The sequence below is a fragment of the Pempheris klunzingeri genome, chromosome 13, assembly GCF_042242105.1.
Source record: "Pempheris klunzingeri isolate RE-2024b chromosome 13, fPemKlu1.hap1, whole genome shotgun sequence".
Taxonomy (NCBI): domain Eukaryota; kingdom Metazoa; phylum Chordata; class Actinopteri; order Acropomatiformes; family Pempheridae; genus Pempheris; species Pempheris klunzingeri.
Genome location: NC_092024.1, coordinates 3307923 through 3327114, shown reverse-complemented (window position 1 = coordinate 3327114; position 19192 = coordinate 3307923). Strand labels below are relative to the sequence as shown.

The window sequence follows — 19192 nt, the reverse complement described above, 5'->3', positions numbered from 1 at the left end:
AATTACTCTGTGATCTCAGAAAGCCAAACCCAGACTAGAGAATCATTCTTTAGAGAGACAGAGGGCAGGTGAACAACCAGTCAGGACACCAGTCAGCATATGAGTAAACCAGTCAGTCAGTCAGTCAGTCAGCCAGGCGGTTAGCAATGTTCTGTAATGGCAGGGCAAGGCCACTGGTGGAAAGTGAAAGTGGGCAATAGCAGTGAGGAGAGAGAACGCTAAGATTGAGGTCAGACCTGTATGGTACACAGGCCAAGGAGAGGAGAGGAGAGGAGAGGAGAGGAGAGGAGAGGAGAGGAGAGGAGAGGAGAGGAGAGGAGAGGAGAGGAGAGGAGAGGAGAGGAGAGGAGCACCCTGAACTATGTACAGTATACCAGAAAGGCAGTGCTACAAACTACGGGCATGGGGTTTGAAAAATGTGGGAATTTATCAGGCTTGGAAGGTTTAATGAATTGCTGCTTTTTGTTGCATTATGGGAAATGTAGTATCAAGTTTTTAAAAGTCAGGATATTTCTGCCTCTTTTTCAAAGATACAGGGCTACATTCGACACGATGCCATAACTGCATTGTCACTACATATACTGTATAGGGACAGTGAGCGTGACTTGGTAACTTACATGCTGGTAATAATAGCAGTTGGTGTCCTGCAAGGACAACACGTCTGAAAATACTATACCATACTTTTCTCTCCTTTATTCCCAACATCCGTTTCAATCATCATGTTCTGTTCTCCTCTATTTCACCTCTCCTCATTTCTGTAGCGTTCCCTCAATCTTTCACTCTCACCCTCTCTCTTTCTTTCTCTCTCCATCGGCCCCCGACCGAGGCGAAGCGATTTGCAGCAGCAATCCGTCGCTAATTCTCGCTCAGCGTTCATGAAAAATGTATAGCAGGCAGACTGTAGGGAGATGCAGATTGGCGCTGGGCCCTCAGCAAGCGCCTGCCTCTGCATTAATGGAACATTATTTTCACCCTCTCCACCCCACCGTCCGTCCCCTCCCTATATATCCCTATACATTATTATATACAATATTAATTGATTGACAAGAAAAATGGGGAGTAGAGGTGCAATATGGTGATATTAGATCATAACCTATGAAAGACTCTTCACTGCCTTTATAGAGAGATCATTAGTGCTGTGATACAGTGCACATTCTATCAGCTGCAGCCAGTCTTAGCCCTTCCTGCTCAGCTTCCAGACCATAGTTGGGAAGCACAGGGGAGATGTTTGTTTTCCTCCAGGGCCAAAGCCAATTCCCACTTCAGGGCTAACTTTTCCAGCAGTTGCCAGTAAAATAACACACAGGTGTTTTACGTTGTTCTTGGGAAGCTGCAGCCTTTATTCTTGACAAACTGTATATTTACTGCTAAACTTTCCCTCCACTCCACTCGCATTCATCTTCACTTCCCTGCCACTCGCTCCTCCACACACTGTCTACGCACACCTTACACTGACCAGCCTTTTAAAGGAGCTACGCTAATCTTAGCCCACTCTGGATTAGCCTGGGAGATGTGTGTCGTCCCCTCCCATTCAGACAGCTTTCCTGCCGACCTGGTCCGTTGACGAACAGCGTTGAAGAATTTTCGTGAACAACCAAGATGGCTGCCACTGATGTGCAACGCTCATTGAATCTGTTATTATGTCAATATCTAACAAACTGGAAGGTGTATTTCATCTCAAATGAGAACAACCATCTATCCATCTATCCATCTATCATCTCTACATTACCTTTCAAAGTGCTTTTCTCCTCGCTCTGAGTTTGATGAAACAAAAGCCATAAATATTCGAGGACTCAGTGGAATATTAGCAGCTCCAACAACCCAAACACAGCTATCTGCAATCTGAACAACTCTGCGTGTGAGTGTGAGTGTATGCATATGTGTGTGTGTTTTTGCACTCGCTTGTGCATTTGCCTGTGAGCGCAGTGTGCAGCCAGCTAAACCTTCTCAAAGATAATAAGAGGAAAAACTTTATCTTAATCTTTAAAAGGCACGACATGAAGTTTGAATCCAGCTGTGAAATGGGTCGTGTGTGTGTGTGTGTGTGTGTGTGTGTGCATGCATGAGAGCATCTTAGCATGAATGTTCATGTGCATGTGTGTACGTGTGTGTGTGGATGTGTTTAAAGCACAGGTATCTTATGAGAGTAGATTAATAACAGCACTGTAATGCCATCAGGACTAGTCACAGTGTGGATCATGCATAATAAACCTCCCAAGGAGTTTATGCACACACACACACACACACACACACACACACACACACACACACACACATACACAACACACACACTTCCTGTCACTATAGCAACACTGGTGGTGTTGCTGCCCCCAACTTCAAAGTCAGATGTAATTTCAGCCTCCGAGCAGCCAGAGGGAGCCATGGTGATGACAGAATATTCCCTCGATCCCTCCTTCATCTCCCTCACTTTTCCCTCCTCCATTCCTCAGCTGCTCTCCTTCCTTCCTTCCTTCCTTCCTTTCTCCGCTGCCTAGCCAGCCTGCTGGGAGGCAAGGCAACCAGGACCAGACACAAAAATAAACCTACTTAGAAGTGGATGACTGAAGCTAGGGGAAGAGGCAGTGAAAGGCAAAGGGGGGGCGGGGGGCTAAAGAAGGGAGGAGTGAAGGAAAGTGGGAGGGAGATAGTTGTCTTACTTTTGCTTTTCTTCTACAGCTACTCTTACTATATGTTCTCTGTGTAGCTCTGCTACAATCAAGTGATAAAAAATGAGCAGAAGAAAAAACTAAAAAAATCCATCAGCAGCAAATGACACTTTAACTTCAAATATTTGTTACTTCACTCACTGTCCAAGCAGGAGGAGATATTCTCCCAGTGTCATATGCTGAAAAAAGATTTGACAAGAGAACGTTCCAACGTCCAAGCTACTAATGAATATAAAATAGATGTTTCCAATCTTCAGTTCGGATAGGCTCAATAACATTTGAAGCCATTTTAACAGTTAATTTAAATATTAATGTGGTAACAGAAAATCACCATGTATAATGGGGGGCTTAGTGCCTGAAGGGCATATCTGGCATTAATGGTTGGTGAAAATGATATCTATCAACTAAGGAGATCTATTTGGTGTTCTGAAATCAATATGAAGGAGTATTTTATCAAAAGCAAATCAAACACAAATTGAACTGAGTGAACTGAGATGACGTCATGTGGGGAAGTTCATTGCATTTTTAAAACAACACCAGAGGTATCACCTCGAAAGGACATGCCAAACTGGTAAAGCACGCAGTGTGTCATGTTCATTTACTGTGTAAATCACGATATAGCAGCCTCAGCTTTCACACAATGTCACACTGTTGACTGTCCTGTGGTGGAACAGGGAGGACAGTTAGGAAGGTGTTGATGTGCGTTTTGAGTCCCTAGAAAAAAAACAGTGATGCACACTGCTGCTCCATACATAGAAAGAGACGCACACAGATGCATATGAATGCACACACACATGCACGCACTTACTCACACAGTCATCCACTTTCCATGTACTGCAGAGCAGTGTGTGTGTGTGTGTGCGTGTGCCTGCTTCGTCCTCCTCTGTCCTCTTCTGTCCTGAATTTGAACTAGTCTTCCTAATCTGCTGGAAGAACTAAGCTTTGGCAAAAGACACCAGCCAGAGGAGGAGAACTGATGGGCAAAAGATAAAAAAAGATGCAAAGGGGAAACATTTCTCTCCTTCTAGGGTCAGTCCTCGCTCCCTCTCCTCCTCCTCCTCCTCCTCGCTTATCTAGCCCCTCTGTCTCTCTCCCTCTGTAGGAGAGGTTGGTGGAGAGGCGCCAGTGGAGCCGGACTGGTGTTTTCTTAACCAAGTTCATCCCTCTCCATTTCCCCCTCAGTCTCAAATTATAAAGCCTGTCACACACTGGGGGTGTACGCATGTGTAAGCATAGGGGTAGGTAAGTGTGTAAGAGTAGCGCTCAGACAGAGTGCCTGTACACACACACACACACACACACACACACACGCAAACACACAGTTTTACTATCTGCCCTTCACTCTGATGCCTTGGTTTCAGTCAGCCGGCCTGTCAGGGATGCTTGGGTATAAACATGGCCTCCTCCGCAGCTCAGCAGCTTCTCCCTCTGTGTTCCACTGCTGCTCAGCCTTGTGTTACCAGTTTGCTTTAACAACCTACACTGGCCAGCATACTGCCCAGTAGGTATAACAGTGTGTAGCCATCATATTTTGCCATAAGATACAACTAAAAGCCTTCAGGCAAGAAATATTTTATTGATCCCCGTAGGGAAAGTGTCTTTTGGTGTGTCTCTCCTCCACAGGGGATGAGAGTGCAGTGTCAGCTGCAGAGGAGTGCTGGTAGGGATTCAGTGTCCTGCTAAAGGACACTTGAGCACTCCAGATGCTTGACAACATGGAGGTTCAAACTTGGATCTTCCAACTACCGGCTGGCTTCTTTTAAGATGACTCCATCATTTCAAACTTGTAGAGCTGCTATGTACAGTGTGATATTAATTTCAAATTGAATTCCTGTGTGGTTCTTACACTTCAAGGAGCTGCAGACGTTTAAGCTGATGAAATCATAAAAATGAATTTGGAAACTGCCAAACAGTGGCTGTGAATACGGTTTCAGACATGATCACAGGTGAATTCTCCAGGTTAAAAAACGATGCTGATGGTGTGTACACATGAAAGACCCAAAGAAATGTTCACCGCACATCAATACCACTTCCTGTACGTCTGTGTTTTCAAGCCGTGGGGGAACAAACGGTACGGCCCCCGCAAAAACACGTGTTCCCGGCTCTTGAGGATCAAAAAACTATGCGTGTACATGAAACTGTGTGTGCGCGCTAAATGATTCATGAGGAGCAAATGAAAACAGGCTGGCATACAAGCGGAAAAATAGCCCGTCTGCATTTTAGATGAAGCCAGGGTCCTCTGACTCGCTGTGTCATGATATCTGGGTCTGTGGTGAAACGGGGCAGGGGTGAAAACACAGATCGTGTCATGTGTGAGCAAGGTAGCGCATTTGAGGAGAGTGTGAGAAATAGTGCAGGTTTGATAGAAAAACCTCAAATCATATGGTAAATTCTCAAGTCCTGTGAGGCACATATGGACTGAATGGATCAATCATCCATTCGCATATCATATTTTGAGCAAATGGGTCTACAGGTTGTTCAAGGCTGCTGTGACCATGAACATTCCTCTTTACCTCAGAGTGTGAGACTGGCTTCAGATTAGCTGTCCTATTCTCAGAGCTGCTATGTGTTCATGGCAGTGGCAGGGAGCTGCTGTGGCCTTCAGTGCTGCTGTCTGTTCTAAGAATAGGCAGCAGGGTCCACAGAACATCTCGTCTCTGAGTCTCCCTGCCTCCCTCTCTGTCTCTCTCTCCCCCAGCTACCCTCCTTTTTCTCTCTCCACATAATGTGGAAATACATCCCAAGTATATATCACTGCAATACATACAGAAATATGAGCAGAAATTGTGTTCCTACATGGAAAATCCACTTGGTATGATTCCTAATGCATTATGTCAGTGTTACTTGAACGCTCTCTTTAGATATATGTTGAATAATTTGCATATACAGTATGTAATCTGTGTATATTTTAAACCATGTCCAAACCAATATTACAGACACATTTTTCTTTCCACATGAGTCCCTCCCTCCTCTTCGTCCTGTCCTTTGCCTCCTTCCCTCTCTCCCTTATCACTTCCCTCTTCATCTGCCTTGCATTTCTTTGCTTTCTTGACTCCCTCTGCCTCCTTTTCTCCTCTTCTCTCCTCCCCCCGTGTGCACTAATGTGGAGGCTGAATCTAACCCTGCTGGATGACATTACTCTGCGCTGCCTGCTGGCCTGTCTGCCTGCCTGGGGACTCTAAAAAAAAACACACAGCAGCGGGGAGAGCCAGAGTGAAAGCACATACTGTATAGGCAGCATGACTGACATGTTCTGATAGAGCACACACAGTTGGTGTGTGAAAACAGCTCGGAGAGAATGTGTATCAAAGTGTGTGATGTATGTGTGTTTTTTGAGCAAAGAGTGTGAGTGTGGTTGAAGCGAGAGAGATGAATAGAGAGAGAGAGTGAGAGAGAGAGAGAGACAGAGAGAGAGAGAGAGAGAGAGAGAGAGAGGAGCATGCCTCTCCAGCTGCGTCCTGTCAATCACTCATGACCTAACACTCGGAAAAACAGAGGACGGCAAGGTGGACAGGAGTGAGAGGGAAGAGACAGCGAGGGAGAGATAGTGCCTCTGAATTTTGCCTTTTGTCTGATGGAAAATAAGTCAAGGAGGGGCAAATGAGCACTGAAAGACATACAAAAATATTTTTGTCTGTGTGTGTGTGTGTGTGTGTGTGTGTGTGTGCTAGTGTGAATAACATGCTGCTGCCGGAACCCCATAGCCTGAATTCAACATCCCTCACCCTGAACAAGTGACAAAAAGATAACCACGTTTCACTTCACCGCTTCACGCCCTCTCTCTCTCTTACTCATTCTCTTTCTCATCCTGCTCTTCACCCCTCCTCCCCTCCCCTCACCTCACCCTCCCACCCCTAGCTCTCTCTGCCTTTCCACATGGCTGGCCATCCTCTCCCATGTCCCAGAGGATGGGAGGCTGTGCGGCAGCTTGGCAGGCTGTCAGGGGAGCGCCGGAGAGCAGGGAACATGTAGTGACTGGAACGGGGGTGGCAGTGGGGTTGGGGTGGAGGGGGGGCAGTGGGTATGAAAGCCCCGGCTCCTCACCTCGCTGTGGCACTGGAAGAACTGGCTCTGCTTAGAGACCTTAGGCAAAGGATGGAAACGGCTGAGGGGGGTAAAGAGAGGAAGAAAACACAGAGCTCTCACTCTTCCTCTGTTTTCATGATACCAGAAACATCACCACTACACACAGCTGGGAAATAACAAGGCAGCAGTCAGCATATTGCTGTCACCTTTAGCTAATATTTACATTTCAGTATTTTTAGAGATGTGCAACCACAAGAGGGAGAAAACATACGGGGGCTACTGCCAACTTTTTGCTGATAAGTTTCACTACTGAGTGGCTCATCTTCTCAATAGATGATATTTGCTCTGGCTCCTGACTTCACTATTGTGTAGAACTGGAGGAACAGGCTCGGCTACATCAGAGCAAATCTGAAGAGGCAGAAATTACTGAAAGAGGAATACTGCGGTGTTGATGAAAATCATTTCTTGAAAATGTGATGATGAATGCCAGGTCAGTTTAAACTGATGCACTGAAAAAGCTGTTTGTAAAGATTAAAGTAAATGCTGACACCAAGAGGCAAAGCTTCTTTAGCTATTAAAACTGAGACGTATGCAGTGAAAACACCAATCATTTATTCATTAATACTGAGAACCTCGGTGGCTGTGAGAATTCAGTGTTAATGCCACGCTCAGAAGTGTCACATGAACATTGACATCAATGCTAATGCTAGAATAACAAGCTAATGCTGAGCACTTTGCGTTTTTTCTAGTTGGAGCAATTAAGTGATCAGTGATATGGAATACAAGAAATGCGATATCTCCAATACAGTGCATTTTAAGAGACCCAGGGGGCACTGTGACTTGCATTTGTGATAAGTTACTAAAGCACTTTTTCCCTTTGGTTTCCCTTCAAAAATCCCGCCACATCACACAGCAGACTCGTCCCAAAACAACAACATGACACTTTGCCGACCCGCGCTCCCTCCCTCCTGACGGAGAGAATGGGAAAAAAAAGATGACAGCAGCTTTAGATCTGACATCAAACGCCAGCGAGAGAGTGAGAAAGAGAGAGGGGGGAGAGTGAAAAAAAAAAAAAAAACGGTTACATCTCTGCCGTGACAGCTTGCTGGAAGAGCCTGGCAAACGCCGAGCAATTTTTCTCTCCTCTCTCTCCCTTTCTATCTATCCATCTCGCCCTCTCTGTGTGTCTCTCTCTCATCAAAACTTGCCGCCGATTAGGATCTCAGTGAGCCATGCGCTTTGGATGGGATGTGAAAACACACGGAGAACCCAAGGGGTAAAACGCCAGGATTAAAGTGGTGGGGGAATATGGGGTGATAGTGGTGGTGGTTCAAATAGATCGGCCCCCGTAACTGCAGTGGCTCCTCGCCTCGCCTTGCTCTCTCGCTCCGGATTCACACACTGATACATCAAGGCCATTTCTCATTATAGCACAAGAGGGAAAAAAGCTTTTATGATGCTACTTTAGAGGGAAAGACAGAGAGGAAAAGGGGAATGGGGGGGCTGAAGAGTGTGGGAGAATGAAAATGAAAGAAAAAAAAAAAAGGAGAAATGCCAAGATAAAGCAGATGACATAGTACTAGTATGTTATGGAAGAAAAAACAGTGAAAGAGATAGAAAGAGAGTGGGACTGTGTGTGTGCACGTGACAAAGGGGAGCAGGACTCTCTTGGAAAACTGACTGAATATATTGGCGGCTGATTTGAAAAAAGTCAACCATCAGTGTGTGGTGAAAGCCAGAGGACGACAAATGAAAACAGACGTTAACCATATCAGAATATGGAAAATATTATGGCTTAATTTGAGTTCACACACTTCATTTAGCTTTCCTTGCAGTTTGTTCCTCCACTCCTGAGGCTCTTCCAAAGTATCTGGTAAATTAAACGGCACACACCTCAAGCAGTGCCAATATTTGCCACCATTTGCAAATGCCTATTTATTCTATTCTTGAAAGTGCTGAGGAGCTGTGAGGGGAGAAATGATAGAGAGTAATAACCGATTAGTTTAGCCAAAAAAGCTGGAGCAGCCCACATCTCTCCCCCCTCACAGATCAGCCTGGCCTCACCATTTCTCAATTACTCCTCCAGTCAACCTGCTTAACGATTTTTAGCTCGCCTAAATGCCAAATGCGTGTGGGTTTGCATGTGTGCGTGCATTAGTAAGAATGTCTGTGTCCGTGCATATGCTTTCCTGTGCGTGTGGGTGTAAGTGTGAGTGAGTGCATGATGCTTATGATGACCACAGGCTGACGCACGTGGCCTTTTTGCCTTTGGCATGGATGCCAGTCAAAACACAGACAGGAGCTCTGACATGAGCAGTCAAACCCGTGTCATCAATGAAACAAAGAGGGTGAGGGAAGGCGTCTAATTGGACAGGGAATCTCGCAGCCGAATGTTCGGCAGTAAGCTGAGAATGCAGGAAGTGGAGTAAGACAAGGACACAAATGTTTCCTTGAGGCTTGATGTCTGCTACAACAAAGGACCTTCAGTCACTCACCGGCAGACTGGACGGGCGGTCATGGGAGACGCCATCTTCATTGTTGTTGACCTTCCCAGAGTTCCCTGATGCAGGACCCCTGGTGCTGTAGGTCTCCTGTTGGGCCTCCTAGAAAGAAACGCACAGTCTTCTAGCTCTATGATCGATAAATCATAAATTATAATTATTTTACAATAAATTGCCAGTATCATCAAGATTTTAAACCAGGATATCACAAGTACCGTATATCAAGTGTTTGGGCCGTTATTGGAACTAACATATTGGTACTAGACTATAGCATATAATGCAGTAAAAATTTAATTTTCCTGCACATTTGTGCACACCTGTAACTCTACATATCCACTATAACTATTTATTTTAAATTATATTTTAATACATATCATTATTGCCAAATATAAATCTGGCATGCTGTATATACTGTGTACATTCCTGTACTGTCGTATCCATTGAACTGATGTATATAAAGTAAGATGTTTTCATTAATCATTCCATTATATATTATTATAATATCCATGTGTTTATAGTAATTAAATGTTTATATCTACTTTTGTTTGGCCTTGTTGTCCTTGTTTTTTGCTGCGTGTATTTCTGTGAAAGTACATTTAGAGCAATGGAAGAGTCCAATTCCTTTTGTGAGTACACATAGATGATTGATTGAGTCCTGTTTAAAAAAAACACTGCATTTCTGTATATGTACATGAGAGAAACAAATAGCAATATATTAGAGAACTGTTCTCTTCGACATGTTGGTAATGCCACTGATTCAAATGTGCAGTTGAAATCATTTTTCTGCTAAACAAACAAATCTTTCTGTTATGATGAAAATTGTCTAAATGTGTGGGGCACAGATTGAGGAAATGAGTTGAGTGTGTCTCAGTTTTAAAGGTCTGCAATAAAGACTCAGATCCCCAGTTAGCTCAAGTCACAACACAAAGAGGCCCTTTGCTCAAGGAATACACACACACACACACACACACACACACACATACAGTAGACTGAAAAACATCCAAACACGCACCCATCAGCACACCATACCCGCCAATTCATTTCGACCAAATCCCAGCCTAACCACCCACTAATCCTCGTAACATACACACACACAAACACACACCAATACACACACTCAGTGTTATTGTTCAATCTAAGTCATTTTCTTTCCCTCTGTAATCACAAGCCTATCTAGTGTAAACCAATTTTCTCCCCATTGTCGGAGGTGTTGCCCTCTCCCTCTCCCTCCCCCTGTATCTCTCCCTCCTTCCCTCTCCCTCTTCTTTTCATTCAGCACGGAGGTCGTTCCTCCATCATGTTAAGCGTCGGCAGCACAATGGCAACTTGTTAAAGAGCTCTGAGTGGAAGGATTAGTGATAACTGATCGGCGAGACGCGGAGAGAGATCACACGCGAGTGCTCACACACACAACCAGACACAACATTCATGTTACAACCGCACACACACACACACACACACACACACACACACACACGTGTGTGTTCAGGTTTTTACTCTCAAAATCCATTTTTTCCCCACAGTTTGATTTCTTATCTGTTGTGTGATTATACTGTAGTAGGTGGGCAATATCCCTGTCAGCCAGGTGATATAATTTTATAGCAGAAGATTATCCTTCACAGCAAGAGATGTATCATGTGAAATGGATCTATTATTAGAGCATTAAATGGGTCGTAATTTGTGCATCCAGGGTGAATGATACCACTTCTGTATTTCTGTATAGTCTTCATGAAATCTGATATAAGGTTTTATACTCTCTATACATTACCTGTCAAGTTACTCTACGCACACAGTTTGCATGCTGCATTAGCAGCTGTGCACATTTAATGTTAATGTATTCTTTCATCCATTATTAAGAAAAGGTAATGTAATGACCTTAAATGCCCTAGAGTAGTTGCTTCAAATCTGTGTTGCAATTATTACCCAATTAAACCGGTGAAGAACTAAAAATAAAGAAAACTCTAAATACCCTGATGTTTCCTGAAATGTCTATTATTCTGTGTGGGCATTTGTTGGACACACACTCAAAATACCAGTCTTAGCATGAAGTGAACCCCCAGCTCCCTTGTGCAGTGCTCCTAAATCTGGTCTTGCAGTTTGTTTAGCTTAAGGTCTCTGAATATGTTCCAAAGGTTTATCTGTTTCATATGTTTCAATACGGATTATCAGATTTTTTCCACTCAGCCATCTCCTCAAGGGCTGCTCAATTAATTTACGATAAACCATTAACATGATTTTAGCTTTCTCAGCTAATAGCCTGGATGGAGAATAAGAGGCATGTCAGCAGCGTTCTAGATGACGGGGAAATTGGCAATTGGTGTCCTGCTTCCACAATTTGTCATATTTCTGATTAACACACAGAGCAAAACATGATGCAGGGAGAGAGAACATTTTAGAGATTATCTTCTTATGCAAAAACTCTGCTGGTGCACAATGAAGCAGCTGCTAAATGTACACAGGTTTCCAGGGAGTCAAAGTCTAGATATAAATGGCACACATTTATTCATGTGTTGATCTTTTTATTTTTCTTCAGCTGAATGTTATTATGAAAAAAATCTGAATCAGGTGATATATGTCTTCATTCATTTTATTAAATTTAAAGTCAAACGTGTGGTATATGTAAGATGTGAATAAGGTTACTTGCACATATTCTTAATATTTGCGATTGTTCAGAGTAGTGTGTCCCTGTTTGTGATGACTGCTGTATGTGACTGCATTGTCTTGTTGTAATGTTGCACATTTGTAACTTATTACTTAAGACGTCTTTATTAGAGCTCCTGACTAAATAAATAAAGCTTAACTCCTATTTGTTATTCAAATAAAAATAAAAATGATAATACTCCGCCAAACAAAAAGAACCTCAAGATGTTATCTTGCCACAATAGTTCCCTTATTTCAATCAAAACGTAAAACCCAAAAACCAGCAACACCCCCCGAAACCACGTGTATAAGCCAGAGGGGAAACCCTGCTCACCAAGATGAGGTTCAATCACTGCATCACATATCATGCCTTAAGTGGGTGGGTGCAGAGAGACACTTAACAACAGGATCGCAGCAAAGAACGGAGGTGCTATTTTAAAAACAAAGCCATGCTAGTTTCCACGTCAGGGCCCTGGGCAAGCCCTGTGTTTGTGTGCACAGCCCCCGTGTTTATCAATGAGAGCCTGGATGCACGCCAAACGTCAGGCTTTTATTACATGGTCGGAAGTGCTTCGTTTGAAGCAGAATCCAGGCTTAGACACAAACACACCTCCACAGGTAAATAGAGGGCCCGGGAAGGAGGGGTGAGGGGAGGGGAGGGGAGGGGAGGGAGGAGGGGAAGAAACAGAAACAGTGTGGTGGCTCTCTGATAGGTTTCTGATAGGTGGACACACACACACACACACACACACACGATCACACGTGCACAGTTCAGTTCACGGACAAAAATGCACACATGGACAGACAGTTGCTCACGCAGTGAAATGAGAATAGAAGAGGCTGCTGACCCAAGTCCAATATTTACTCAGGCATATGAGTCTGTAGTGTGTGTGTGTGTGCGTGTGTGTGTGTACTCGAGGGGATTGCCGTTTTAAGTGGGTCAAAGTGAGGTTAGCCTCATACTACTGTTTACACTCACGTTCTTACATCATCACTGTCAACTGTAATATGGACAGAGAGGGTGAGGGATAGAAAAAGAGACTGGGAGGAGGGAGGGCAGAAAGGACAGATGCTGCCACGGGAATGCAGAAGGTGAGACGCAAAGGGGAAGAAGAGAAGAGAAGAGAAGACGGGAAGACGGCGAGAGAGAGGGAAGATGAGGAGAAACGACTATGAAAAACGACTAGAAAAAGAGAGAGCCAGAGAACATCAGAGGCAAATGAAGGAGTGCTGCGAGTGCATCCTTTCATTTGAGTTTTTTCCAGTCCATTGTCTCAAAATCCCATTTCCCAGCTAATTTAGAAGCTTCTAAAATACACTCCACTCCATACCTTAAGCCTTAGGCCACAGCTAATCCTGTCTTCACACACACACACACACACACACACACACATACACACACACACACACACACAGACACGCTCATTCATTCTCCGTGCTTTTCAAAAGACTTCATCTTGGCATAGTAGAAACGAATGAAGGATATTGAAGGCAAGCGTTTGAAGTACATGAGGGAATGCAGGAATCAAACTGTGAGTTAAATGCTATTAGACAGCTGTGTGGAGAGGCAGTGTAATATTAGATTTGATTGAATAGATGACTGCTGAATGTGGTGTAATATATAGAGCCGGAACGGCTTTATGCGGACGTAAATCAATATTGCAGCACCATGTTAATCCCAGCCACTCAGGAACGGGAGCCAGTCGGTAAGAGTGAAATGTTGGGAGAGCAGAAACGTGTTGATGTTGCACACTGACGATGGTTTGGAATAAGACACTTGCACGGTGCTGCTTTCGCATGTAGTCAGCCCGGCTTGTAATTTAATCTTTTGGACTGTGTCAGTATGATGTTAGACATTTTCTTTCCCTCAAAGAAGAGGTCAAAGGTCAACAGTGCTATGGCACAGCACCTCCAAGCGGTGGCATCTTAGTCCTTTAGGCCACAACGCTGCTCCAAACTGTAATTCAAACCATGACACACAACCAGTCTGACAATCTCTCTCTGTTTTGGACTCAGACACCTAATTTCAGAATGTTGTACTGGCTCTTTTTGGTTGGTTACCCTGCACAGTTTCTAACTCTACACGCGAGCAGGGAGTGAGGTTGAAACGTTGTATGAGTTTGATTGCCTCGGAAAAACAAGAAGTGAAACTGGCATGACAGCAAGCGAGCACATCTGATTTTGCTGCCACCAGTTGACACGACAGAAAGCAGCAAGAGCGAAATTCACAGCCATTGCGTTAAGCTGATTTTGGCTGACATCTGTCTCGATCTCGATTTCTTAAAACTCTACTTCAGCATTATTTTTCAAAATTTCAATGTGCTTTTTTTTTTTTTTAATGCTTTTTCCACCGCCGTTGTTGTCTGGGCGATCTGGGCTTTCATAAAGTTTGTGTACAGATCACACATTGGCCCTGACTGTATTGTAGGAGTCAGATTAATTTTTCAGAACTGTCTACTCACATCCTCTCTGTCCTTCTCTGAGTTAGCTGTGCTTTTTCCTACCTTTTATCCTGATTATATTTCTTTTTATTTTCTGCTCCAACCTTCCATCAACATCCACTCTCTCCTCTCAGCCTCCTCTCTCCTCTTCCTTCTCTCCCTCTGTCCAGCCCCTCTCTCTCTCTTCCCATTAATCTCTTGCTTTCTCTACACCGCTCACATCCCTTTCATCACTCTTTCTCTTTTCCCATCACCCTCTCTATCTCCATCCCTTTCTCCACCCTGCTCCCCTTGATCAAAACCACCTCTTCCCCTCTGTCCCCCCGTCCCTCCCCGTCTCCAGCCGCTCTCCTCATGACTACCAAATGAATTAGTCATCCCCCCTTTTCCCTTGCACCTTGGCAGATGCACATCTCCACAAAATCTGACGCTAATGCCATTAATATTCATTAAAAATTAAGCTTAATTGCGTGTCTTTAGGAGAGAAGCACATAACTCCCTCCTCACCCCCCAAACACGCTGCCTAATCATACACACACACACCATGAACCCCAGTGCATTTGGCCCTGCCACATTACCCCAAGGACAGGGAGTCTCCGATGTCCATCAGGCAAGACCCTGAGAAGCACATACACACTCTGTGTCTAATACACACCCACTCAGACACACTGGGTCAGTCACCGGGAAAAGATACTGTGATGGTACAAAGTGAGGTTCTACGGCACTGTTTTCTATCCAAATGTCTATTTCTTTATGGGAGTTTGTGTGTGTGTGTGTGTGTGTGTGTGTGTGTGTGTGTGTGCGTCCTGCATAACTGGACGTGTAAGAAGCAGCTTCCATATATCACAGAGAGGCAGTGGTGGTGGTGATGAGGAAAAGGTGGGGGGAGACATCCATATTCAACATCCCACTTTCACACACACACACACACACACACACACACACAATGGTTCAGACTCGCAGACACGCACACATGTTCACACCAATCAGACTGACTGAACCATAATTGAAGCAACAATCAGCAGTGAGAGCGAGCTCCACGGCGTCGTGAAAAATGTGACTAATCAACATTTGGTTAGGATATGCTTGTCTTTCATGTTTTCTTGACACTTACATCTTTTGATCCATTTCAGAATATTTGGAAAACATTGCAGTTACATTCTGATTATGTCAGATATGCTGTAAATATATAATAGGGCAGTCCTACTTTCCTCTCTTGCAACTGCCTTTTAAAACAGTGTCTTGGTTAGACTCCATGTAAATGATGGGCATTTATTCCAGGGTGCAGCCTATTATTATCATCACAGGAAAGGTGACCATTAGAATGGAGGCAGCTGTTGTATGTGTATATATGTATGCGTAGATGCTTGTGTGTGTGTGTGTGTGCCCAAACATCTGAGAGCTTTGTGAGTGTGTGTGCGTGTGCGTGTGTGGGTGTGTGTGTTTTCAGCCTATCTTAATAGGTCCATTTGTAGCGGGGCCTGTTCTAGTGCTGTGTCCTTCAGATTGGATTCTATCTCAGCAATCCCCCTGACCTTTAGCACAAAGAGACTACAAGAGAGGACCAGAGCTCTGACACAGGACACACACACACACACACACATTCACACACAGCTTGTGCACACACACAGCCACAAGCAAGCATTCATTCTTGCCCTATAAACAGAAACAAACATACATGCAGGCCCAGAGAGAAATACACATGCACACATCCACACACATTAGTATGTGTGCAGGCCGTCCCTTAGGGATGATGTCAGATGTAGCTAACAGTGTTGGCTGCAGATGCCGTTGCCAGGGCTTTCATTCCCATTCCTCTACGCAGGCTAATCAAATAAGAGCCAGTCTTTGTACCATCTTCACTTCACACACTCTTCGCAAGTCCCCGTCACCACCACCCCCATCCGCCCATTCACTTCAATTGCTTTGGCTCACAGTTAAAGAGGACATCCACCCAAACTGGTGTACACCCACATGACTTTTGCTTAAGCATGGAGGAACAATAGCGACGTGTTGGCGAACTCGACTTTGACATTTTTTTTTTCTTTTTTTTGGTGTTTTCTCTTTCTCTTTCTGTCTGTGAAGTCTGTATCCAGGAACAAATGTAGCGGCATTTCCTAACAAATGGCAGCTAAATGAGGCCCCTAGGGTGCTGTGCAGCTAACTACCGGCCCCCTTTTTTTCTGAGCCATTATGATTGTCCTAACCGTTCCAAAAACACCTCTCCTGTTCTCGTTCATTTGCATTTGAATTGCAGCTCGGCTGTACAAAAACAAACATAAATCAAAAAAGGGAAAAAAAGAAGAAAAAAAAAAACCAGTGGCGGATTCTAGTCGAGCAATTAGCAAGTGTCAGTCAATGTGGAGGTAAAAAACACACACGAAATTAAAAACATTGTCTCAAACACACGCAGACACGCTATCACACGCACACACTCGTACACACAGAACCTGGCTGGCAGATACAGCACACACACACACACACACACACACACACATATATATATATATATATATATATATTTCAATTTTATCATTTAGTTTTTGCCTGAAAACTCATCAAGCTTAAGTGCTCGTCAGCGGCGGCCAATCGGAGTGCGGCCCAGGGTTGCCGTGGTGATACGCAGGGACATTTAGAGGACTCCGATAAACTCTGCCATTTAAAAGGTTATGACAATTAACGCGGCTCTCCGCAAATTACCACTGCCAGACCTTTACCCACGGACGTCTCTCTCCCTCTTATCACCCCGCACCCAGCCTCACTCTCTCTCTACCTCTACCTCCTCATCTCCTCCTCTCTCTCACCATATGCCCTCCATTTCCACATCCTGTCCTCCCTCCATCCCTCGCTTCCTCCCTCTTTCTATCCACCCCCTTCCAGCCAGCAGCACTTTTATTATCCTGTTAATTAACAGAGTTCTTCACTTAATATTCAAATGGTGACCAATTAATGACATTGAACTTTGGGCGCCCCACCCACCCTCATGCAGTGCCCCCTTCACACGCGCGCGCGCACACACACACACGCACGCGCGCGCGCACACACACACACACACACACACACACACACACACACACACACACACACACACACACACACACACACACACACACACACACACACACACACACACACACACACACACACACACACACCTTTCCCTCCAATATCATGACATCCTATTCCCTCTTCACACAAACTCCTTCCTGCCTCTCATTTCCTCTGTCTTGTCCCTTTAACTTCCCCTCCATTCCTCCACCTCGTTGCCAAGGTGAGCTCCCATTTCCGTGTGAAAGAGTGTGTGAGTGTGTGTGTCGATAGGGGTGCGGGCACGGTGATTGAGGCTGCAGAGCAAGTATACAGTGAGGGGGTAATAAAGCCAGGGGTGCAGGCCCTAGAAAGGCTCTACGGCCTTTTAATTAACCTGGTGTGATTAAAAGCGGGGGTGGTGGAGGGCGGGGGAAAGGGCCTGCTGCTGCAGCCAGTTGGGGGTGGAGGGGTGACAGACAGGAAATAGTAATGACACACTGTAAATAGTGAAATGGTAAAGGACCCAGATGATGTGCCTGTGTGATGTATGTGAGCACCCTGTGGTTTGAAATGAGTTTTCCACTGAAGACCTCTACACAGAATAGACACAGAATACAAAAGAATGGAATGCATTTTCAAATTAAAAGTTCAATCTTGACTTTGGAAACAGTGGTTTACAAAACAATCTAAACACAAGTTCCATTTAGTAGTTTTTTTTTCTGGGGCTTTCAATTGCATCATCCAAGAAGGACAAGGAGGAAGTCACAGAAGAAGTCTTTCAATTGCTCATGAAAATGAAAATTCTGAACATTCTACAATCTAAAATTCCCCAACAACTGCAAAGAAAGATACCGTGATATGAAAAGAATGTCACTAAAAGGAGGATGTTGTGTTGAGATTTTCTAGTCAAAATTAATTTCCTTTACAGGGCTCCAGACTAACTTAGTAGCACTGGTGCTCCATACTGACAAATATTAAGGGCACCTGCACAAAATTACCACTTAAATTGACATGCAATGCAACACATTCAGAGCATTACTCATAAACATTCTGGTAATAAACAGACCATTAACAGAAATAACAAGGGGCTATTTTATTTTGTGTTTTTAACAAGTTTCCAGTGTTTTAATGTATTTCCCTGAGATCAGCTCATAACATTTGTGCTGTTTTATTTTATCCTTCTAGCACCGTGAAAACTAAAAATAAACACACAAATTGCTGCTTATGATGCCTTTCACCAAACACAAAGCTGTAAACAAATGCTCTGCTTTTTACAGTGTAAGATTAAGCAACTCAAAATATCATCATCTATATTGGCAATAATGAACGACGCTGCTCAATCAGCAAATGTGAGTGTTTCTCATTCCAGAGGATATAACACACAGTAACCGTCAATAACACGGTAAGGAAGCATTTTGCAGCCGCTGAATGAATTTACGGTTTATGCATAGAGCCGACTATTACTCGCTCTGCTTACCAAGGGTGCTACACCTGGGAAACTACAGATTTGGCTGCTTTCGTGTGTTGTGCTGCCGTTGTGCTTGATGGACTCTGAGCTAAAAACGCTGAGCATACGACAAAGGAAGTTCACAAACAGTGTGTATAAATGTTGATACATAACCAGGCAGTGTTGAAGAATGAACTACACTAAGCTCTACAACACGATATCCTCACTTACATGTATTACAGAGGTTTTGTGAGGCGGCTGCCATTCACATATACAGGTTCCTGGGCTTACTTCTTTAAACCTTTATTTTTTTTCACCCAGAAATGACATTAAAACATTCAGAAACATGGCATTAAAAAAGGGAGGGGGGCACAGTAGCCATATCACTGGTGCAGTTGCTGGTTGCAGTCTGGAGCTCTGCTTTACGAGCAACATTTGATG

At 44.2% G+C, this 19192-nt stretch overlaps 1 protein-coding gene across 1 annotated transcript in view; it reads right to left on the bottom strand.

Moving 5' to 3' along the window:
- The window catches only part of LOC139211642 (AT-rich interactive domain-containing protein 1B-like), a 164858-nt gene that overhangs the window by 97592 nt on the left and 48074 nt on the right, over nucleotides 1–19192 (bottom strand). Inside the window, exon 4 of the mRNA XM_070841957.1 lies at nucleotides 9188–9295. Coding sequence (XP_070698058.1) covers nucleotides 9188–9295 — 108 coding nt within the window. The remainder of the gene's footprint in view (nucleotides 1–9187; nucleotides 9296–19192) is intronic.